Source organism: Haliotis asinina, chromosome 2, assembly GCF_037392515.1.
Source record: "Haliotis asinina isolate JCU_RB_2024 chromosome 2, JCU_Hal_asi_v2, whole genome shotgun sequence".
Classification (NCBI taxonomy): Eukaryota; Metazoa; Mollusca; class Gastropoda; order Lepetellida; family Haliotidae; genus Haliotis; species Haliotis asinina.
Window position 1 is genome coordinate 78,763,289 of NC_090281.1, and position 25,358 is coordinate 78,788,646.

Below are 25,358 nucleotides of genomic sequence, written 5' to 3' on the forward strand. Positions count from 1 at the left end.
CCTTAATCAAGACAATTTGGTAATGTATTTATCAATGAAAAGTTCGTCAGATTGCCTGCGGGCGGGCCGGGGATGAAATAAACACCCTCCCGGGGACAAACGGTGCCCTTTCATCCTGTATACTTCAAATGCTTGAAATGCCATTGACTAAGACATATCACAAACACACGTAGATCTGTTAATAATCACACTCACTCAACTCAGGTTGGTTAACGCTTGACCCAGATACATTCGCCCCCACACCCACAAAATATGCCATTCATACTTGTCCATTTCATTCAAGGCTTATCGTAGCACCAAGATACCTTCAGCCGTTATTATACTTTCCCAAAGATACTGACTTATGGCGTCGACGCACGTGTAATGTGACAATCATAGGATGAATTCACATTTCGTTCTGTAGTGGAGGTTCCAAAATCGGATTAAGGAATTACCATCCGTGGCAGGGAATCAATGTAAGTAGCCAGTCGGAATACGACTCCAATTTGAAACATTAATGTACTATACCCTAGACCAACTGTGACACTAACAGCTCGTGATGCTATGTCAGCCATAACTCATTAGTAATACCTCTTGGTGAGGAAAGATAAAATATGTTATAACTATATGCAATATGAAGGAATAGTGATAGGGATATTTTATGTCATGACAAAAGTCAGAAATTTGTGTTTGTGTCTATTCTTATTCCCCTATCGACAATGCCCACTGAATGACAATGTGTTTTATGTGTTTTCGTATGTGTGTTTATGTTGTGTTTGGTTTGTGTTATGTGTGTGTTCGTGTTGTGTATGTATGCTTGAGTGTTTGTGTGTGTGTGTGGTTTCGTTTTTGTTTTTGTTTTGTGTGTGTGTTTGTTTGTTTTTTTTTTGGTTTTTGGTTTTGTTTTGTTTGGTGGTAGGGGAAGGGTGTGTGTGTGTGTGTGTGTGTGTGTGTGTGTGTGTGTGTGTGTGTGTGTGTGTGTGTGTGTGTGTGTGTGTGTGTGTGTGTGTGTGTGTGTGTGTGTGTGTGTGTGTGTGTGTGTGTGCGTGTTAAAGTGCATGTTATAGTGATGTTGAACCCTGCGCTATTTGTATGATATTTCGGTTTGTGCCACTGGTAGCAATTTAGTACATGTAGTAAGATCATAAGATCATGACAGGAGATGCACTCGCCGTGTAGAAATAGACCCTTGCCTAGCGTGTGGTGGACGTTTTTCATCAAACCACTATGGCGTTAGACAACCGCCTGGGGCGTTAGCACAGTGTGTAGTGTGTTCGCTCGTGATGCAGTTTCCTTTCACTGGCACAAAGTACATGAACGCAGCCTGAGGTCCCCGTTGAGGTACGACTGACGAAAACACGTCCAAGTCATTTAAACTCGTACTGGCTCTGAGTCTAAACGTGATCAGATGCAGTGAACCCCAGAGGTCTATTGCGTTGCCTTTTAAAGTTTATGTTTGAGGAACTAGCTCTGTTCCTGAGGACAAACAGACGTAGAAAGGGTGATATAGGCCTGTAATAACTAAGGGTAAACTGTCAACTCGATACTTGATGACAACTGATATACGGGACCACGATGACACCAAATCAAGGCCACCACCCATCCCTACCCTACCCTACCCTACCCTACCCTACCCTACCCTACCCTACCCTAATGAAGCAGGGGCGATGGGCTAGCCTAGTGGTTAAAGCGTTTGTTCGTCACGACGAAGGCCAGGTTTCGATTCCCCACATGAGTGCAGTGTGTGAAGCCCATATCTGGTATTCCCCGCCTTGATATTGCTGGAATATCATTAAAAGCGGCGGCAGACTAAACTCAGTCACTCACACTAGTGAAGGTGCAATACAATTTAATACTCGAAGTAGAGTAGCTCAGTGGTTATAGCATTCTCTAGCGGGGGTTCGATTCCCTGCTTCTGTACAATGTGTTAAGCTCCGTTCGGTGCCACTCGTCGTGGTATCGCTGGAATATTGTTAAAACTGAATACAACTGTACCTTCTCACTTGAATTGTCACGGTATTAGTTAACGAAGATTGCAGCATCTTTATTACAGTTCTTCCACTGATTGTTATCCTTCCAGTTTCCTAATGCTCATCAAAGACGTTATCTGCTTACATGTGTTCTACAATAAGCTGAAAACAAGACGCTCCCACTGGGTGACATTTTGCATACTGTAGTGACAAAATTTGCATTTTTTTTTTTTTGTATTTAAAATATGATTCATTTGCTGGTGCTAAACATCACCTTTTGGTTACGTGGTTACAATCCGAGATTAAAGTCATGCGAACACCTACACTAGTTACGGATAACCATTACCGTAAATGCCTAAAATTTAAGTTACTTAAAGTGTTTAACCTGAAATTAAATAAGCAATAAGAAACAAATACCCCCGCTTTAGCTGGGGATAATATATAGTATTACATATACCTTGTATATAGAGCATCAAATATTCGCGTACGTTTAAATGAAATTTCATTCATAAAAAAGATAATATAACCTGTAGTCTCATCTTATGCTTCCTTCCTATTCTGTGAACAATGGAATCCAAGAAGGGTCATTGTCGCGTTGGACCCGTGAAGGTCCCGGGGTAGAATAGGCCTTCAGTAACCCATGTTTGTCAGAAAAGGCGACTATGCTTGTCGTAAGAGGCGACTAACGGGATCGGTTGGTCAGGCTCGCTGACTTGGTTGGCACGTCATAGGTTCTCAGTTGCGCAGATCGATGCTCATGTTGTTGATCACAAGATTGCCTGGTCCAGACTCGATTATTTACAGACCGCCGCCATATAGTTGTAATAGTGCTGATCGTGGCGTAAAACTAAACTCACTCACTCATTGGCACGTTGTCGCGTAGTCGCGTAGTCGCGTAGTCGCGTAGTCGCGTTGTCGTCCTCTCAAATATGAGACAAAATTAATCAAGCGCAACAAGGCGACAAAGCGACATTTCGCCCATTTGTCTCATTGTCGCGATATCGCATGTAGCGTTTTGAATAATATTTTTCTTTTCCCCCAAACTACGACACGCAACAAAGCGACCGTTTTGATGGTTAAAATATGTCGCATTGTCGCCGTTTGTTAATTTTTTTTCTCATTTTGCTTGTTTTTGAGAGGGCGACAACGAGAAAATACGACAACGCGACAATGTCCCTTCTCGGAATCCATAGTGAGCGAACTTACTCGTCTATGTCAATATTTTGTTTAGCCTCCGTAATCGCAAATCTTTACTGTCGCCGTTGATAATGTGATGTATATTGACGGTCTTTCAAAGCATTTACTCTCAATCTATCGACGTCTGTTCAACCGGGACCAATGCCTTCCCAGTGCAACCCCCATTTATTTCAGACGTGGAAAAAAGTCTGATCTCATTTTACGTTTTCTTTCGTTAATGCTCTAAACAAAATAGACACACGTTTTCTTTCAGTTTTATCAATGCTTACGTCTAGACTGCTCTATGGAATTTGGATCAACATTCACATTGTCATAACAGACCCTTAAATAAGGAAGGGCGGTTCATTTCAAAGCCCTTGTTGAACATGAATAAGATATTGAAGTGTTGACATAATGCGGCACGATTCTAAATGTGCAGCACACGTACTAGCCTGTATCGCAGTCTATGAACCGCATTATTTGCCCCCACTGTCAGCCCTCCCTGCTAAACTAAAGCCTTCAGTGAAGCAAGTCTAGTTCCCCAGGCTAGGGATCTCCTATTTCACTGTGGATCCTTTCCAGTTTAAATAAGATTGTTTGTTACTATAAAATAATGTATATCCAGAGACAGAGACTTAGTCTGTAAACATGCCGCATTCATCTGGTTAAGGCCCTCGCTTCCCTCGTATCTCCATTTTCCTTATGACGAGTGTCTGCAGGGGGAGCGAATGGAGTTTCAAGTCAACTGTAGCGAGTGGCGCTGAGCCATGAAATGAATTCCACAAGTACTCAACACATTGGGTACGCTGATGTTGACAAAGCCGGAGGTTCGGCGACGTCAGGCCCTTGTTTGCTTACTGTATTGTTGAGCAATTGATAGTTCTCAAGATGGTGCTAACTCAGCTCGACGCTAGAAGTACAAATCACATAGTACAAACAGGATTATACATGTCAGTAACATGTAAAACCCATTGAGGACACACTGGATGGTGGTCAGGTACGTTCAGTCTGTCTCACAGTCCCTGAACCACATTATTTCCTCAACTGCCTCGCCCTTCCTGCAATGCTATAGCCCCAAATGAAGCAAGTCTAGATTTCCTCAGGTTCAGGTTTTGAATCTCTCGTCTCCCTGGGGCTCCTTTTCAGTTCAAAAGGGTTGGGTTGTAACTGTCAAAATAATATGTATTTAGAGACTAAATACTAAGGTATGGTGACTTGTAATTGTGCCACCCTAGCTTAACTATATACGTAGGTGCTCACAATATCCCCCACGGTTGATGTATAGCCCAGGTTCAGCTATTCATAGGACACGGTGCTGGAATAACGCTGTTGGCGACGTTAAACAACGAATATGAGCACGTTCTGTGCCTGTATACGTGAATTCATTATAAAAAGATTATCAGTGTGCGTGAAAATACTATGTCACAACTATCCCAGCAATGAATGGGTACCCGATAGGATGACACCTTGCAATTCAAGATCCATGAGATCCGAGTTAGAATTGGTGTTGAGCAACCCATGCTTGCCTTTAATCAGCCACATCAATAACAGAGATCGGGTGGTCAGTGTCACTGGCTTGGTTGACAAGTGTCATATCCCAGTTTCGTAGATCGGTGCTCATGTTATTGATCACTTTATAGACAGAATACGTTTTATAACAACCAACCAACCAAATCAAATGCCTTGTCTAAAGGACACTCAAGCACAATTTTCCACATATGTGAAGACCTGCTATAAAAATCCAGTGTGGATCAGATGGCCATGTGATTAGTATCTTGAGCAACGATATTTTAACACATTCTGAACCAGGTCAGTCAACCTATAGCTATCTGATATATCTATAAGTCACCTCTTTTACAAGCAGAGCTTACTGTGGCTTTTATTCTAACATGGAATCTAACTCACTCACTCACTCAAACGGTTTGATCTGTTTCTTTTCATACAATAGCCTCATAAACTTTCAAAGCTAAGCTGATTGTTTGTTTACATAATACATTTGCTTTTAACCAACAATATGTAATCCTAATCAGGAGAGTAATCTACAGGTGTTATGGGTGTGTAATAGCTGTAAATCATTACGGATTAGAGGATTACCTCACGTCATTACACTTGAGGTCATACCTGAAAAGAATAACACACTGCGCACGTATCATAGATATTCGACTGCGCGGACGTCGGAAGAAACAACCTTCTTAATGCATACAAATTTACACAATGAAATAAGATATAATGCATGATATTATTTATTTCACTTTGAAGTAGCGCTGATTTGTAATACATATTCATTGTTTGAATGTTTTCAAATCACTTCATTTTCGGCGTGTTCAACCTGAAATATCAATCATGTGTATGTATCGGTTTGAAAAGGTTCAGCTGTCAAGATGAAACATAGGCCGAAAGAAACAATATTGTGCGTGCGAGCAAAAACTTAAACATGGCACGTCCTCGAATTACATGACGCTGGAGTATGTGTAATTTCAGGAATTTCACGATATGGAATAAATGCCGTAAACTACACGCAGATAAGGTTAAATTCTAAGTGAGATTTCTTCTTGCACGTGGGGTATAAATTATCATGTGTATTTCGCTGACATTGCTATGTGACATTGTGCAATGGATTACTCTTATGTCACTTTGACATGAGGCTGTCAACGGTCATGAACAAAGAAGGGTGAAGTTTTCTCTGAACATGCTCCATCCCTAATAGAATAACAAATAAATTCTTATCACTGTCTCTGTCAAGCTGTTGAATTATAAAAGTGTACATGATGCAACATTACGTGGGGACCGGATGCAACAATCGTGATAAAAACAACACCTTTAAACACAGACAGTCACATTGTGACTATATTTCGTCTAAATTATCCCTTTGATTGGCTGGTTGTTCAACGCCTCACTCAGAAATATCAAAAAAAAACAAACAAAAAAACAAACAGGGATCGTCAATAATTAATAATGATTTTCGAGGAGAAGCATTTAGAATGCGAACGGCCCCACCTCTCAACACACACAGACACACACGCACAGACACACACACAGACACACACACACACACACACACACACACACACGTACTCTTTTTATACAAATAGTAAGATAGTGACAACCCCAAGCCCCACCCCATTTTGTCATGTTCAAAATCAATTACTCCCTCATCCCCCTTCCCGTTAGTATAAGCATGAGCATATCTTGTCAAATTTCTGCCTAAATGTCATACCCTTCCTAGTACACGTGTACAAAACTGATAACACCCCACACACCCTCACCCAACCGGGTGGTCCCCTTAAAATAATCATCACCCCACTCGATAGCCTTAAATTATGAACGGTCTCTTAACGAAAAAATCATCACATCGTTACAAGCGTGTTCATTATCAAAGTAGTTTACTCTTTCAACATCCCTGTGTCAGTCATGCGTTGAACTGTTGTGGCATTTATTCTTTAATTAATATGTTTTAAGTACGAACTCTTTCACAGTGGTCATATTCATTTTTTAAAAATAAAATGCAAAACCTAATGATTCTTATTTTATTATAGTTATTAGATTTCTTTAATTTAATCAAGGGACGGAATCTTCATGCATGAGTGATGTTACTGAAAATGACGTGCTCAAACCCCTAATGACTGCTTATAATTAAAAATACATTATGAAAACACCCCATCTCCGTTTTTTACTGACATTTCGTTTTTGTTTATTTAAATATAAATTAAATGCAAATATAGAGCGTCTTTATTGTCATTTCTAAATTAGTCGTGCATATTTCATGCATGAGTGAAGTTACTGAAAATTATATGTAGATATGTCAGTAATGACTGTGCTTACGAGTGAAAATTGAAAACAATGACTATACGTTCCTTCCCCGTATTAACATTATTGTACTTCGCATTCATCTGAAGGCAGATGCTGACATTTTAATGTAAAAATAGTGAGGGGGGACCGCGGGGTAGCCTAGTGGTTAAAGCGTTCGCTCGTCCTGCCTAAGACCCGAGTTCAATTTCCATATGGGTAAAAAGTGTGAGGTCGTTTTCTGGTGTCGTGATATTGTTGAAATGGTGTTGAAATGGGTGTTCTCACTCACTCACTCACTCACTCACTCACTCACCCACTCAAATAATCTAACAAAGGTAACAACGACCAAAGCCGTGACCTCATTTTCAGTGTGGTGACATTATGTAGCGTAAACTAATTATATATGTACTCTATACGTGGTTACAACTTCTTTTCACGCAAACCCGTTGACCGTTACAATTCGTTTCTACACCTAATTTGTGTAGGTCACCCACCAACGTATCAAAGAAAAAACGTCATGGTCCGCCACAACAATGTCCACACCGTACCGTATCGTTTATTGTTTTGTCTGGGTCTCCCGCAGACATAACAACATGTCACATGGTCACGTATTATACCAAAACACCAATGTCCACACCGTACCGTATCGTTTATTGTTTTGTCTGGGTCTCCCGCAGACATAACAACATGTCACATGGTCACGTATTATACCAAAACACCAATGTCCACACCGTACCGTATCGTTTATTGTTTTGTCTGGGTCTCCCGCAGACATAACAACATGTCACATGGTCACGTATTATACCAAAACACCAATGTCCACACCGTGCCGTATCGTTTATTGTTTTGTCTGGGTCTCCCGCAGACATAACAACATGTCACATGGTCACGTATTATACCAAAACACCAATGTCCACACCGTGCCGTATCGTTTATTGTTTTGTCTGGGTCTCCCGCAGACATAACAACATGTCACATGGTCACGTATTATACCAAAACACCAATGTCCACACCGTGCCGTATCGTTTATTGTTTTGTCTGGGTCTCCCGCAGACATAACAACATGTCACATGGCCACGTATTATACCAAAACACCAATGTCCACACCGTGCCGTATCGTTTATTGTTTTGTCTGGGTCTCCCGCAGACATAACAACATGTCACATGGTCACGTATTATACCAAAACACCAATGTCCACACCGTGCCGTATCGTTTATTGTTTTGTCTGGGTCTCCCGCAGACATAACAACATGTCACATGGCCACGTATTATACCAAAACACCAATGTCCACACCGTGCCGTATCGTTTATTGTTTTGTCTGGGTCTCCCGCAGACATAACAACATGTCACATGGTCACGTATTATACCAAAACACCAATGTCCACACCGTGCCGTATCGTTTATTGTTTTGTCTGGGTCTCCCGCAGACATAACAACATGTCACATGGTCACGTATTATACCAAAACACCAATGTCCACACCGTGCCGTATCGTTTATTGTTTTGTCTGGGTCTCCCGCAGACATAACAACATGTCACATGGCCACGTATTATACCAAAACACCAATGTCCACACCGTGCCGTATCGTTTATTGTTTTGTCTGGGTCTCCCGCAGACATAACAACATGTCACATGGCCACGTATTATACCAAAACACCAATGTCCACACCGTACCGTATCGTTTATTGTTTTGTCTGGGTCTCCCGCAGACATAACAACATGTCACATGGTCACGTATTATACCAAAACACCAATGTCCACACCGTGCCGTATCGTTTATTGTTTTGTCTGGGTCTCCCGCAGACATAACAACATGTCACATGGTCACGTATTATACCAAAACACCAATGTCCACACCGTACCGTATCGTTTATTGTTTTGTCTGGGTCTCCCGCAGACATAACAACATGTCACATGGTCACGTATTATACCAAAACACCAATGTCCACACCGTGCCGTATCGTTTATTGTTTTGTCTGGGTCTCCCGCAGACATAACAACATGTCACATGGTCACGTATTATACCAAAACACCAATGTCCACACCGTACCGTATCGTTTATTGTTTTGTCTGGGTCTCCCGCAGACATAACAACATGTCACATGGTCACGTATTATACCAAAACACCAATGTCCACACCGTACCGTATCGTTTATTGTTTTGTCTGGGTCTCCCGCAGACATAACAACATGTCACATGGTCACGTATTATACCAAAACACCAATGTCCACACCGTACCGTATCGTTTATTGTTTTGTCTGGGTCTCCCGCAGACATAACAACATGTCACATGGTCACGTATTATACCAAAACACCAATGTCCACACCGTGCCGTATCGTTTATTGTTTTGTCTGGGTCTCCCGCAGACATAACAACATGTCACATGGTCACGTATTATACCAAAACACCAATGTCCACACCGTACCGTATCGTTTATTGTTTTGTCTGGGTCTCCCGCAGACATAACAACATGTCACATGGTCACGTATTATACCAAAACACCAATGTCCACACCGTGCCGTATCGTTTATTGTTTTGTCTGGGTCTCCCGCAGACATAACAACATGTCACATGGTCACGTATTATACCAAAACACCAATGTCCACACCGTGCCGTATCGTTTATTGTTTTGTCTGGGTCTCCCGCAGACATAACAACATGTCACATGGTCACGTATTATACCAAAACACCAATGTCCACACCGTGCCGTATCGTTTATTGTTTTGTCTGGGTCTCCCGCAGACATAACAACATGTCACATGGTCACGTATTATACCAAAACACCAATGTCCACACCGTACCGTATCGTTTATTGTTTTGTCTGGGTCTCCCGCAGACATAACAACATGTCACATGGTCACGTATTATACCAAAACACCAATGTCCACACCGTGCCGTATCGTTTATTGTTTTGTCTGGGTCTCCCGCAGACATAACAACATGTCACATGGTCACGTATTATACCAAAACACCAATGTCCACACCGTACCGTATCGTTTATTGTTTTGTCTGGGTCTCCCGCAGACATAACAACATGTCACATGGTCACGTATTATACCAAAACACCAATGTCCACACCGTACCGTATCGTTTATTGTTTTGTCTGGGTCTCCCGCAGACATAACAACATGTCACATGGCCACGTATTATACCAAAACACGTCACCCAAGGGTCACATAAGTTGTTCCTTACAAACAAAGGATTAAGTCTCGTTTCGTATACACCGTGCGTGCATTCCTCACTTGGCCTAAGAGCATTTTCCCAGACATCGCCTGAGAGAAATTAGCCTTGCTTCAAGACTCATCATTCTGAAGAATTAGTCTCTGGATTTGTAGCATTTCTTTCTTTATGAAACAAAACACGTCCATAAGCGGAAAAGGTCTAATGATGTCAGTGTTTCATTGGACAACTTGTCCTTTTAATTCATAGTACCTAGAAATTGTGGTTTAAACTAACAATTATTGTCTTGAGTGTCCACTAGCAAGTCTACTGTGGAATATGTTCTCGGTTCCGTTTACACCGTAACATGAGTTCTGCGCAGCTAGTGGTTCTCCGTGAGATCAGGAGACATACTCGTGTCGTGTTTCTGCCACGCATGTCTAAAGTCTTCTAAAATATGTCCTTGTTATCGATGGATTATATTGATTTCTGTAAAATCAATGCCTATTCGAGTTCATATGATACAAAGGAGAATTATGTAACGCTACCAAAGTTGCTTTGATTACAATAGTTGATTTCTATCATTCTACAGATATATAATAATGATGGATAATTTGGATAAGGCTATATACATAAAATATCGATACATCTACATAACACCATTACTATTGATATTAAAATATAATCAACAATCTTATTTATCTGAAAATAAACATGTTTTTGCAAGGTTGCTTAATTTCATTTTAAACTATTAGTTCATTACGTTTATTCTTTTATGTGCTTTGAGCATGCACCTTGTGAACGGATACAGCGCTTTATAAATCATCATCATCATCATCATCATTATTTTATTAAAACAAAGTAAAAACACACACGCGATGATATTTATTGTTACTTTATCAAAAATGTGATGTAGGGCATGTACGTGGTATATTTAATCAGTACCGATAATATTCCTTGATGTCAGAACAACTTAGTCCCGATGCTTTAGCCGGACTTTGACAGAAAGCAGAATGACAGAACTGACACCGTCATCTGATCCAAATGTCACAGAATTGTAGATGACATTAACAATAAAATAATCATTACGACATTACAACCAAGTGAAAACCAATTTACTTGTAACAAAAGATATTTCTGACGCCATACTTGGCAGTAATTCTTAAAATTAACTACTTGCATTCATAACTGAGAAAACGCCATGTTAACAATACACGTAGCCTGCCATTTGGCTCGAACCTGGGGAACGATTCTTTATTTTATGCTTGAAACGTTCAAAAGACTGCGACAGTATCTGACTACGTTGCTGATCAGTGGATCGATAAATATATCTTTAAAGTCACCAAGGCTTACTCAGCACCACTTCTGTGACGACCTTTTATGGAAGAACGCGGAAAGAGGCCTTTTTCATATTCTTAGATTTTTTTTGTACAAAAAATCAATAAAGACGACGTCGGCAACGTCCTATACAAAACAGTAATCCTGGCCCTATTCGAAGATTTGACTCTGCTAAGGGGTTAATAGTTTCTGACCTCCCCGTATAATCCTTCCAAATTACGTACATATTACACAAACGCTGCATTTTCGGCCGATTATTAAACCTTTGTCACCACTATGTCCAGTCAATAATTATATGTCAATCACTGACAAAGATACATGGAGAGCCTCCGCTCAGCCAATCAGAGCACGGCTGACGTCACAAGCCCACCCCTTTGCGGTACTCTAGTCTTTGTGGACGGTGATGTGTAAAAATAGCATCGTAGCGTTTTCAATGGATGGCTCCACAGTGTGGTAGCGAGGTGTCTATGTTGTGTATCGGGGTGACTTGGAGGTGTTTTTGTTTGGTACATGGTACAGTTTTAGTGCACATTTTATGTATTTCTCGCTGTGTGGGAGAAATCGCACCAGACCTAATTATGCATGGAGAACATATCGCCACACAGTCGGTGGTTCGTTCGATCGTGTGTCGGAAGCCGGGCCGTCTGAATGACAGCCTAGCGTCGGCATGAACGTCGGAAAATATTCTGATCTTGGATTATAACAGGATTTCTCACAGAAGTAAGTATTGTGACGCATTAAGTATGGTTCGAACTGTGTGGGGGTGAATTTTGGTTGTGAAATATTCCGCCAAACGACGTACCCTCGCCATGTGGGTTACAACCCGTTATTGTGTTTACATATCGGTTCTCGCCATATTATGACAATATTATCCACCGGACGGGCGATATCAACGGGATTTGGGTGATGTGCTGGAAAACATGTTTAGTAATGACTCGTATTGGTAAAATGCTGTTGGATTAGTGATATCTGCATATTGCGAGAGCTTATGTGAGACTGATGGCTTGAGAGCTGTCCGTATTGATTTCCTTCATGAATGGCTGTCTATATTTCAGCCCGTGACCTGCGAGGAGTGAGGTCGACTAGCTCAAAGGGACAAGACTAACCCAAGGTGGTCACGTTTCAGACGGGCCCGACCCCCCTCTCAACCACACCCCTTGATCAGAGCGCGATGTGGGGTCTGAAGAGAAGCGCGCAGTGAGAGCAGGCAGTGTGCGTATGGATGTTTAGGGTCACCGAGAGCAGTGGAATGGTTTGTTACCAGGGAGATAGAATTGTGTCATCCTGGAGCTTTATGTAAGCCGTAACGAGTGATTGTTAACCGAGATGTTCAGTTTGAATAAGTGAAGTACCACTAGAGTGGTGTTGTGTTATTATGCCTGATCTACACTGTGTCGTCTGCTAGTCAGGCGGTTATTGGCGAGTTATGTCGTCTGCTCACTGCAGTATCAACATGACACAGAGCCTTTTGCAAGGAAAACGGTTCTTTTGCCGTGAGTGGGCCTTCTCCAAGGTGAACCATTGCGTGGAGCATAGACCCTCATCCAAAACCTGTGGGGCTTTAATCATGGGGGGCCCCGGGTGTGGGAAAACTGCCCTGTGTTGCGAACTAGTGTGGCCGACCGTGATTCAAGGCAAACAGGCGACGCTGAACAAACGCTTGCTTGCTTACCACTTTTGCCAAGCAAACGATATCGAGACCCTGTCTTTGGTCAATTTTATTCGCAATCTTGTCGACCAATTGTCAAAATCGGACTTACTAATAGGCTACAGAGAAAAGATCCAAGAACCATCTATACAAAGATTATTGGAGCCCTCGGAATGTGAACGAGATCCTGATGAGGCTTTCAAACAGGCGGTTCTGCAGCCACTGGCCACAATTGACCCGCCGAAAAGCACGTTATTCATGATTGTAGATTCTATAGACGAGTCGTATTTGCAGACAATCAATGATAGAGTCAACTGTAGCAGAACCCTAGCTGAATTACTTGCAAATCACCACCCTCTATTCCCAGAATGGTTACTCCTAGTGTGTTCCTCTCGGAAACAAAGCAAATCAGTAACACGAATGTTCACAGGTTTCAGAAAAATTAGCCTGGACGATCTTAGAAAGTCTCACATTGTTCGTGATGTGCAACAGTACATTCTGTGTCGACTGGACCAGGAGGAAGCCCTCCGGCAACATTTGAGCAAGGAAACGGCTGAAATGCTAAACCAGCTTCACATTAAAAGTAATGGCTGTTTCCTGTACTTAGAGAAAGTTTTGGACGGAGTGGCAGAGAACTTTATAATGTTACGTGAAATTCGAGAGATCCCCGGCACACTTAACGGGTTGTATCTCTGGCTTAGCCAACGATTGTTTGTTCGGAAGCAATTTACTAAAATACAACCAATTTTAAACGCCATTTTGGCGTCCCGCCGGCCGATGACCGAGGATGAATTATTCTCGTGCACCCATGCTTGCTCGGGAAGTCTAAGCAGAGAGGAGTTTGTCAGACGATTGAGGCTCATGTCAAAGATCCTCATTGATGGGAAAGCAAGGACAAAGATACTTTTTCACCACAGCTTTGCCGAGTGGCTACTTGACGTAAAACACTGTACTCAGAAATATCTGTGCAATGCTAGTGAAGGCCATGGGATGCTCGCTATGCATGCCACTCGCAATGCGCCCAATCTTACACCGGCGGAAGTTCAGGACTTCGCTTTACATCTGGTGAGGACTAACTTTCAGGCTCCTATCCAACATTACCACATAGTGCAGTGGTTGCTCTTATCTGGGGCGAACGTCGAAGATAGCTTGTCTGTCGGACTCCCTAAAGATCAGAAAGTACTCAAACTTTTGCTGGACGCTGGGGCGAAGATGCCCTCTAATGAGGTCCGCCCTAGTGGTATTACTGAGCAGTCGGGGAAAGATGAATCTGAGTCGGTGAAAGACCTCCAAGACATTGATATTCCTCTTGACCAAGTGGACAGCAATGGCCGGACTCTGCTTCACACCGCTGCCCATCAGGGCAATCTGCAGGTGGTTAATTTACTCCTGACAAAAGGAGCCAGCATAGAAGCTATTGATAAGACAGGCCAGACTCCGCTTAATTTAGCGGCCAGGCAAGGATACGCCGAAGTTGTCGAGGTCCTACTTAAGGCTAAAGCCGAGGTCGACCACGCCGACAACGACGGCTGGACGGCGTTGAGGTCTGCGGCCTGGGGTGGACACACCGCTGTGGTGGGAATTCTACTGAAAGCTGGAGCGAAGGTTGATCATGCCGACAGTGATCAGAGGACTGCCCTTAGGGCAGCCGCATGGGGTGGACACGAGGACATTGTTTTGAAATTGCTCGAACACGGCGCGAATGTAAACAAAGCTGACAACGAGGGCAGGACTGCTCTCATTGCTGCAGCGTACATGGGGCACGTGGAGATCGTGCAGCATCTTTTGGATTACCAAGCGGATATTAACCACGAGGACTGTGACGGCAGGACGGCGTTGTCAGTTGCAGCGCTGTGCATTCCTGCAAGCGAAGGACATGAGAAAGTTGTCAGTTCCCTGTTGGAAAGAGGGGCTGAGGTTGACCACCAGGACCATGACGGCATGACACCGTTGGTCGTCGCCGCCTACGAGGGTCATAGCGACGTCTGCGAGCTTCTGTTGGAGTGGGATGCCGACGTTGACCACAGCGACCACAACAACCGGACAGCATTATGGGCAGCGGCGTCTATGGGTCATGCCAAGGTGGTTGCTCAGCTGCTCTTCTGGGGTGCGGCTGTCGACCACATCGACGCCGAAGGACGTACCGTGTTGTGTGTGGCGGCGGCGCAAGGAAGTGTAGCCGTTGTCCAACAACTACTGGACAGAGGTCTGGATGAAATGCACCGGGACAACTCGGGATGGACACCGCTGCATATGGCTGCATATGAAGGACACACTGAGGTGAGTTTATTTTGATCAGTACGGTAGTCGCAATTTCCATTGACTCATCTACATTTGAATTGTTGCCTGTCATATGTGATAGCTGAATGACTCTCCATTATTGTGACTTTGTTTCAGTATTTTATGCTGTTTTTAAATGGATGCTTCAATTATTGATGTTGAATGTTTGACTGGTGTTTTGATAACACTTCCGCCATTATCAGGGTAGGAGTGTCAGGCAGACAGGGCTTTCAGCGGATTTTCACGTGTGACTCAAATCACTCGCACATCCAACGGCGGCATCAGCGTTATAATATTTTCAGATTTCTATGCCGCCTTTGTGCCGTAAAATATTTATCTGTGTTATTGACCCGAAGCCAACTAAAATGGCGACTATGCATAATTAACCACAACGCAGAAACGCCTCTTAGATTCATCTTTTGAACAAGGTCGATGGCCAACATTTGAATGAAATACATGCATGTGTGAATATATATTATCACTGAGTAAAAGGCCTTTAGAATTCGTGTCGTTGATATATATGCGCATTAAAAAATCCAAACACTAAGATGAAATATGGTTTTCTTTGTCTGTAATATGTTTCATATGTCCGCCTGCTTAGCATATTTGCTTTTGCCTATAGCTCACCTATCAAATCTGTTTACCTTTATGCTTGAACTAATTGTAAAATACCCCTACAGTATAATTTATCCACAAATAGCATTGAATCGCTATATTTACATTGTATACGTCCAAACAGTTCTTACGTTCTGGCCATTACCCTCATGGAATAACAATCGGAACATACAGCTGTTCCATGTAAATATGAACCTTGAAAGCAGGTTATGGCGGTGTCAACAGCCGTTTTAACATGCACAATATGATGTTGAGAATTGGAGCAAGTTTTTCTGAGATTCACGATTAGGCTTGGAGACATTACCGGACAGGAAGGGCTTAATGTGAACCATGACGTAAGGTTGTTTTGTTGGTTTGTCTGTTTGTTGGTTTGTCGGTTTGTCTGTTTGTTGGTTTGTCTGTTTGTTGGTTTGTCGGTTTGTCTGTTTGTTGGTTTGCTGTTTAACACCGCTCTTAGCAATATTCCAGCTATATGGCGGTCTTTTAAGGGATATTATCGATTATTCCGATAACGTCGTAGCCATCTCGATAAGGTTAAATAACCGGCTTTGGTTTGAATATATTACCTAATATTCGCCCAAAGCTATGTTTAGAGACATGTCACCATGTTTTCAGCTGCATATTCGTTTTTGCAATGTCTGTTTTCTGCATGAAATAGAACATTGGCATTTTATGATTCGATATTGGTTAGGTTTTCGCGCTCAAAGGTAATGATTTATATATAAAAAGCTGGCAGCAATACTGTTGATGTCATATTATGCCTACGGGGCATATTTTCTCACGCAGTGCATGATATATGAACTCAGGCTAAATGTGTTTGTTTAAACCATTTATCAAACGTATCTTGAAATGTTACGAGCGGCCAGTATGACAACTTTTTGTGATATTTGTAACACTGTCGTATATAATAATCAGCCCATCATTGAAAATACACTTGTCTACAACACTATAATATTTCTAGTTACCTCCAGTTATACAAACACCCTCACTGAGCAAGTATAGTTATAAGTATCACGTAACGCAGATGGGTGTATTAGACGATCGTAAACATTGAATGGTATCCAGTGCATTTGAGGCCACTGTTAAGTAGCAGTGTAAGTCCGCAATACCTTTAACAACACGTGCGACTTTCGAACAAAAGTTATCGGAGAAATATGTACAAGGGTTTCCGTTTGAGATATATATAACGCTGTTCATCGCGTCAGACATAACACATGTTGGCGATTGCATCTGTAGTTGACCTGATTATGAAGTGGTTTTCAGGTCACTAGGTCAGGATGTCTACCTGTGCGATTAGTGCTTTGTTCGTTTAAAGCTACACGTAAACCTCATCGAGATTGAATTTATACTGATTCAGATTTAAGAAAGACATCAGTTATGTATCAAGTTTATTTAGTCGGAGAAGGATATTAAGGTTAAACCCTTCACAATGTCTGTCAGTGTGTAGGCACGAATGTCGGTCATATAAAATAATGAGGAGTACGCTTTCAGCACTGGTCACGTCTCTAATTGAATGAATTCTCTCAACTGGTAGCGTCAGTTTTGTTGTATATCTAATTGTAACGTATGATTTCAGTCATTTTTACCCAAATTCCTCTTTGCTATCCGTACTTCCGGGAACATGACGTCGGTGATTCGTTGCTGTTGTTAGGCCGTTAATGAGACTCTCGTTCAATTTCACTAATGGACATTCAAGGTCGACCATAGCTGATAACAACCTGATGATTGACCTATCAATGTTCTACCAGCACTTAAATATATTTGAATATTCAGCGCGTGCACATAATATGTAACGAAATGTCGCGAGTAATTATCGTCAGGAATTACCCCATATTACCCACTCGCTGGTTGTAACAGAGGTAGATATAACGCGCATGTTGTTCTCTCGTTCCAGCTCCGCCGGTTAATAACATTTTTTTATGTGTTCACTCTTTCTAGTCTGTTCAATGTCAGAAATCGATTCCATGGTGGTCGCCATGGCAATACCTCGGACGTCTAAATTTTAGACACTCCTAAGTGACTGAAGAATAAGGGTAATTCGGAATCTTACTAACTAAACCTCGTGTTTTCTCAAAATACTGTCTTCTTCTTTCATCCCGGGAAGAACTTATGGCAGCACCAAATCAATTTAATCTCTGGCGAATCTATTTCAAGATGCTTTTGGCATAAGGGTGTTCTGTTTATTTACTGAACCCCACTGTCTGTTATCGTTGAGGTTGTGTGTCTCTCTTTACGATAAGTATCTATATGGAATCCAGACACCTGTCGTCAGGGGTTGTGATTTACTTTAGAAAATCACTTATTTCAACCCTAGAACGCTAATGCCTAACAGAAAGAGCATGAAAATAAGTTTGTGGTTTACCTATTCCCGTGCAACTATGACCTTTTGTTTGGATATTTCTTCATCATTGAGTAAATATCAAATAGTGACACATATTGACATATTCAATTCATGATGACTTTCATTTATTTTATACCTGAAATCTTTCACTGAAATTTATAATATGATCACAATTTCAGAAAATTTAGTAACTTTACTAATCTTTCTATATATTTTGTATAAATGTAGAATAATTTGATGGATGTTTAAATAGGCTTCATTAAAAGAGGCTTAATTAAAATTCAAAGAGTATGTTGACTAGCACACAACTTTAACTGAAACACCCTGATTTGGTCAAAGGACTGGGAATTGTGTCTTTTTCATATCCTATCTTCTTTGGGTGGTGTGTAGAAGTTGGGCCCATAATCCAGGGTAATAATTGTATGGATGATTCTCAGCTGTGGCATACATTGTACTACAGAAGTTTTATATCCATAGAACTATCATCCTTGTTAATTTTCATGCCTCCTCTACCAACTTTCATTCCCATTCACCTCTCCACCCCACCTGAACCCACACCCAGTAATGACTAGCCCAAAATAGGTACTAATTTCTATTGAATCTGTAGGTAAACATGGGTTAAATTGGTTGTTTGTATTGCACAAATTTTAACCAGCAAATACTTCCTTGAAAGGAAAGAATGACCGACGTGTTCCATGATGCAATGAATCATGGTATACCGTGCCCCCATGGAGCATGAAAGCCGTAGAACGGTGCTATATAAAGAAGACATGATGTCAGTGTTGTATCATGTGTGACTAATGCAGTTCAGGGACACTAGCAGGTTATTCAGTGTTTGTTATTTATCTTCAATGGATATGTGTCATGCTTGTATTGATTGATCCTAGGGAACACAATTAACATTATTAATATATCAATATGTAATATGTCAGGTACGTGTTTGTCTGTTGTTTCATGTGTGTGAATATGTAAGGGAAAAAAGTGGTATTTTAGCATTTGACGGTCTAAAAAATAATGAAGTGCATGAGGATGATATATTGAAATCTTTGATCCGAATCAGGTGGTGGTAGCTGTGGAAGCTAACAGTGTTAATACATCAGTGTCTAGAATTCGGGAAACTATTTGCCTGTTGTTTCATTATATGTTAATATTCAATGGATTCTCTGATTTGAATCATGTGGATGACAATACAAATAGTGGAATCTTTGATCAGAACAGGTGGTTTGAATTCTTTAGTCAGGATATACAATGGAGTCTGTGATCGAAGTAAATTGGTTAGCCCACTGGTTAAACTGAAAGTGTTCTTTCATCATGCCAAAGACCAGGGTTCGATTCCCAGCATGGGTACAATGTTTGTACCGCATCTCTGGGGTTCCCTGTCCTGATATTGTTATATTGTTGGAATATACGGTTATATACTGGAATATTGTTGGAATATTGCTAAAGCAGCATAAAACAATATTAACTCACTGTGGTCAAAAGTCAGGTTTTACAGGAGCTCTGGACTGTCGAAATCTTCATCTTGGCTGTATATATGTGCCTTTGAATCCCTGATCAGAAACAGGTGGTACTGGAGGACAAGAAGGGCCGAAGCTAAGCTAAATGCTTAGAAGTGTAATGTATCACACACTACCAAATACCACGGATTAATCAGTAAAAGCAAACTGAGATTTCTTTAACGTGAAGAAGAGAAACTGTTGTCATTTCGGATTGGGTTGTGTCTGAAAGGGACTGATTGACGTGTCATGTAATTAACAAGGAAGATGATGTAAAATAATGACCTATGTCAACTCAAGATGACATGGAAAAGAGGGTTAGCTAGGTGGTTTAACTAAGGCATTAGCTTGTCATGTTGAAGTCCCTCATTCTATTCCCCATAGGAAAATATGTGAAACCCATTCCAGGAGTTCACAGCAGTAGTGTCTCTGGAATATTGGTGAAAGCTGACTGTAACTCACTCACTCACTCACTCACTCACTCACTCACTCACTCACTCACTCACTCACTCAAAATGACATCATGGCTGCCACTTATCCAAAATTTTGACACTCAGTATTACATATACAAAGCACAAACATAAAATATGTTAATATGAGTGCCACTTTCAGCAATATTCCATCAATATCATGGCGGGGGACACCACAAATTTGCTTCACACATTGTACCCATGTGGGGAATGGAACCCAGGTGTTTGGCATAATGAGTGAACGCTGTAACAACTAGGCTACTGTACCACCCCAAAATAAGTAAGAATGTACATACAACCATTCCAAAAAAAATACAAAAAATAATACAGCAATTTTAGCATAGAAATTTTGAGGAATATGCCTACAGTGTAGTAATTCTGTTGTCAATTTCGTAACTTTTTTTTCTGCTAGAGTCTATACCGCATTAGGTAATGGTATGTAATTTGGCACATCCTGAAATGGAAGTTAACATGAGAGGGGAAAAAATGTCAATTTCATATATTGCAGGATGTGGCTGACATACTGTTTCCTCAATTACAGCTGAGGGACTACCGGAAGGTGCTCCTTCGTAATATGCATCTGCAATGTACGATTGTTCATTACTGTCACTCATGAATCATTTATCACACGGTCATGCTGCAAGTCGTGCCATTAGTTTCCTACAGGTCCCTCGATGCAAGATTACAACCATGACATCGTACACGCATAAGCATATTGCCATGACAGCCTGTTGATTATCTTACAAGCTCTTTGTAATTATTTGAATGCTGAATAAGTACATGAGTACACATGGTATTTTGTTGTTTTGGAATCTTGAATATTGACATCATGGACAGCGGGGATTCTGAATGCAGAAAAAGGAAGGGAACACATGGCTCTGAGATGTAAATACACACTCCTTAAATAAAGAAGGAATGCTTTTCTATGCATAGAGGGGTATAGAGCACTGTGTGAAATAGTTTTCAAGTTTTGCTAGTCAGTTGGGCAGGCTATTCCTGAAAGTTGTTAGCCCACACACAGAAGCTAAGGAAAAGATAACAAGAAGGTGAAATACAAACATTTATCATGTCATAAACTTGCATGATTTAAAATTGTAATATAGCATTACTAATCCGAGAGGATGTTATTTGAACGATTACCCCGTGAAAATTCTCTATCCAGTCGGGCTAGTGACTGTGGAGACTTACTGTGACAATGTATGGAGATGTCCACTGAAAAATTGAATGTGGTTTGGGCAATCCAATGGTTGAGATCGTGAGCACCTTTCAACTCAATCAAGGTTCAGTGACACACAGTGACAGCACACATTTCAGTCAACTCTTGAGAATGAGTGAGGATGGGTTTACACTGCTTTTAAAAGATTCCAGCAATATCACAGCAAGGCACACTGGAATGGGCTTCAGGCAGTCATTTGGTGTATTGAACCCAAGTCTTCAGCATGATAAGAAAACACTTTAACCATTCGGCTATGCCACTGCCCCTGTTCTGTGTACTCACACTGCAAACTACTCTGACGCCAAACCTTCACCAGTTCTCCATGATATAGCCAGCCATGTCAAAAGCTGTTTTGGCAGAGTCTGTTACCATGACAATCTGAAGATTTCTTCCAAGATGCGTTAGACCTATGCACTTTTAGCAGACATTGATTCAATGCTGAAGTATCTGCACATTAGAATATTCAATGCCCACAGATTGTGTTGAGCCATTTGTTTCAAATAACAATCTCAGCTAGCTGTTTCATTAATTTAGCATTCATCTCATATGAGATGAGTGAGTGAGTAATATATATATATAATAATGTATAAACTACCAGGCAAAAGAAAATGTCCCCTGAACATTTTATTGGCCCCAAATTTACAAATATTATCAAAACATTGCTAGGTTGAAACAACTGTTGTGAAGACACTGTGAACATATGGTCCAAAAGTGAGTGAGTGAGTGAGTGAGAGTTTTACATTGCCTTCAGCAATATTTCAGCAAACAATTCACAATTTCAAATCAGTTTTTAAGTGATTAGCTTGTTACTTTATCTGTTTCTGTCAGAATGAAACTATAATTCTACTTCACCAAGTTTGGCAAATTTGGTCAATTTGCAATTTGTGATATATTTCTCTCACTTGGAATCTGTAGTGGAATTGTTCTGAGAATTGGTTTCCAAATGGTGTTTGTTGTATTTGAAGGCCTGACCCAAAGCAAATCAAGTTGGTAGGTTTTGCAGGATAAGACACTGTGACAGACATTAATGTCCAAATTATTTATTCCACGGATGTGAGGCAATCAGCGTGCAGAGTACACGAACAGGTTAAGAGACGGCTACATGGAATAATTTCCTATACCATCATTACCAAAACCCTCAGAGACTTTGTTCCTGGCAGTCTGTGAATAGTGGCACTGTTTGTATTGAATAACACCTTATCCAGACAAGTTTAACGCCAGAGAATTGGTGGCCCGAAAGGCATCCAAAGAAAGAGGTCAGAGTCCTAACTGGTGATCAGTTTGTCTTGGAAATAATGGTTTCATTTTGCGAATCACCCCTGATTAATTCGATCACTTGCTGTAGTTCCTTGGATTATTCATACCAGCTTGTGCGTCAGAATGTGTAAAAAAGTTATAAAGGATTGATAGGACCTCAGTTGCTAGATGCAGTTTGGAAATTAGGGTCAATTTGGTCTGAGAGCTAAGATGCTGCTGATAGTATTAGATCTCTCCAACTTGCTGTGTAGCAGAATATGACAATTAAGGATCCAGGAATAGGATAGCCATGGTTCTTGCATAAATTCCATCATCATGGTGCCAACAGTCTTGGCTTTGGTATTCAGGCATAAAATACAGCTCTGTAACGAAGATAAGCATGGTCATGTTGCCATGGTTCTATCCACAGACCATATTCTTTGTGCCTGTTTCTGTAAAATGGTGTATTACAGCTGAAATATGATCAGATACAAAATTATCCAAAGTCAGCGCTTTTGAAGTGATGGAGTATAATAAAGGTACAGACATTTATTTGGTGTTCTGTATTAGGAGGGGGCAGCTTGTAGGGTAGGGTATACGTAGCATGTTTGGTTTATGTTTAATGTCAGGGTTTTCTCTAGGGGACATTTTACCTGTTTAAATTTATGCATTTATTTTCAAAATATTCAAAGTATGTGCATTTCGAACCAAAACAGAAACTGAGCAAGAAAGTGTGTTTCAAGTATAGCTGAAAATGGAGAGTTTGAAATGTGATATTTCACTTTCACATTCCATTTAGAGTACCTAAATCTGAGCTCTATACCTCTGGCTAAAAAGATTGATTATTAGAAACATAGTTGATTGGAAATATGAGGAATGATTACTGATATAAAACTTGTGTGATTTACTATATGGTAAATAAACTTTTGTGATGAAATGAGGTTTCAAATTAAACTCACAGTCCACAAAGTTAGGTCATTATATGTGCCTCGAAATCCATGGTAATCGATGCAAAAGTAAGTCACCACCCACCAATGATGCAAATATGTTGAATGTTTCAGAATATTTTGGAAGTTTGCTCAATGTAAATTTTCAGTAATTTATCAATAATCAATCGATATTTAGGTAAAAGTTATTGATCTCTATGATCTCTCATGATAGCCTCCCAAAAAGCTCCACATATATAACAGTATGGTAACAAGTTTAACCACATATAATAGGTATAAAGATCTATTTAATTTATTTGAAATACAGACCGTTATTCCACATAAAACTTTAACAATATGTGGGCAGACATTTTTCATTTGAGGTATGTTTGTTTGCTTGGTTTATGAGCTTTCACTCAAGGGTATGTGGGCGGATTGGTAATAACATTTTACAGAAATGCTTATTAAGTATATTCAAATGACACTTGTGTCTCCATATTTTCCTGAGCAGTTTTATAGTCTTTACCACACAGATTAGTAAGAAATTCCAACTTTGACAGTATTTGCAGATTGTTCATTACTGAAAACAGGTAACTGGCATAGACATAAACAGAAAAGACAAAATCGGGTCAGTACATTCCTGAAGGCAGTATAAATGTATTATTGTATTGAACAGACAATAACCTGCCAGACTATGGTGCCAGTAATGTCTGTGTAACCATGGAGATCACCTATGCATCCTAAATGATCCAATTACATTCCTGTGTCTGTGGATAATTGGATAAGTAAGCCCCTTGGAAATCAGTCACATTTGGTACCATTCACTGATTAGGTTGTTTTAGAATTCTATTCACATGTTAAAATGTCTTTGCTTGCAAGTCCATGACCTCAGACAGATTCATTATCACACATGAGTATGCAGATCCAGCAATTTATCCAAATTGGTTTCAACATTAATTTCTTGTTAATGCTCGCTGGTCTTCAAGTTGGATCACCACATGAGGTTTCAGAAGCTCTTGATACAACGACCAGACATGCTGATGCATTCTCTGTAGTGTTTGCCGTCCCTTTATCCCCAACCATCTGGGATCTGACTGTAATTTCCCCATCAACTGCTCGACTCTTGACAATAGATCCAGCTTTTGCACTTCACTGGTCATCTGGCTGCAGTTAGCTTTAATGTCACCCCAGGTGGTCCTTCAACAAAGGAAGATAACTCTGTTTGATAACCCTGCAGGCATTTTTTCTCATTGGTTGGGAAGTGGAGAGTTGAATTATAAACAGCGTTACATCTTGTTATGATGTTTGAAGGCTTATTGTCCAGGGGCATTCAATTTGTGTTGTTGTCAAAGCTGATAGCAATGTTTATTCTGTGTCAAGCAGGCCATTGCCCACTATGCGGTTCAATTCCTATGTTTTGGTTGAGTTCTTTACTGATTGATACAGGCTTTGTGGATTTGATATATTGGTGTGGTTGTTGGTTATGAATATAATGTCAGGTGTGTTATATATAGCATGTTGAAGAATAGAGGACAGCAGCTTGGTCACATGAAAGACCAGTGGACCACGCATTGAACAAACATGTGTTTGACCCAGTACATACATGTGTAGAAAAGCATGTTGATATTTTCCTTGCTTCTTTGCTGTGCCATGACTGGTCTGTAAACTTATGAAACCACCTACACCATATTTTATTAAACTTAATGTAAATGATGC

General features: G+C 40.8%; 1 protein-coding gene across 4 annotated transcripts in view; it reads left to right on the forward strand.

Annotated features, from left to right (window-relative positions):
• The first annotated feature begins 396 nt into the window (after nt 1–396).
• LOC137274390 (ankyrin repeat domain-containing protein 50-like) overlaps nt 397–25,358 on the forward strand; it is a 78,184-nt gene continuing 53,222 nt past the window's right edge. For 3 of the 4 annotated variants that reach the window (XM_067807548.1, XM_067807551.1, XM_067807550.1), the window contains exons 1-2: nt 11,834–12,134; nt 12,470–15,342. In XM_067807548.1, the coding sequence (XP_067663649.1) occupies nt 12,841–15,342 (2,502 nt within the window). In that variant the 5' untranslated portion in view covers nt 11,834–12,134; nt 12,470–12,840. Of the gene's footprint in view, nt 456–11,833; nt 12,135–12,469; nt 15,343–25,358 lie in introns of those variants that run through there. The other variant, XM_067807549.1, reaches the window with a different exon arrangement.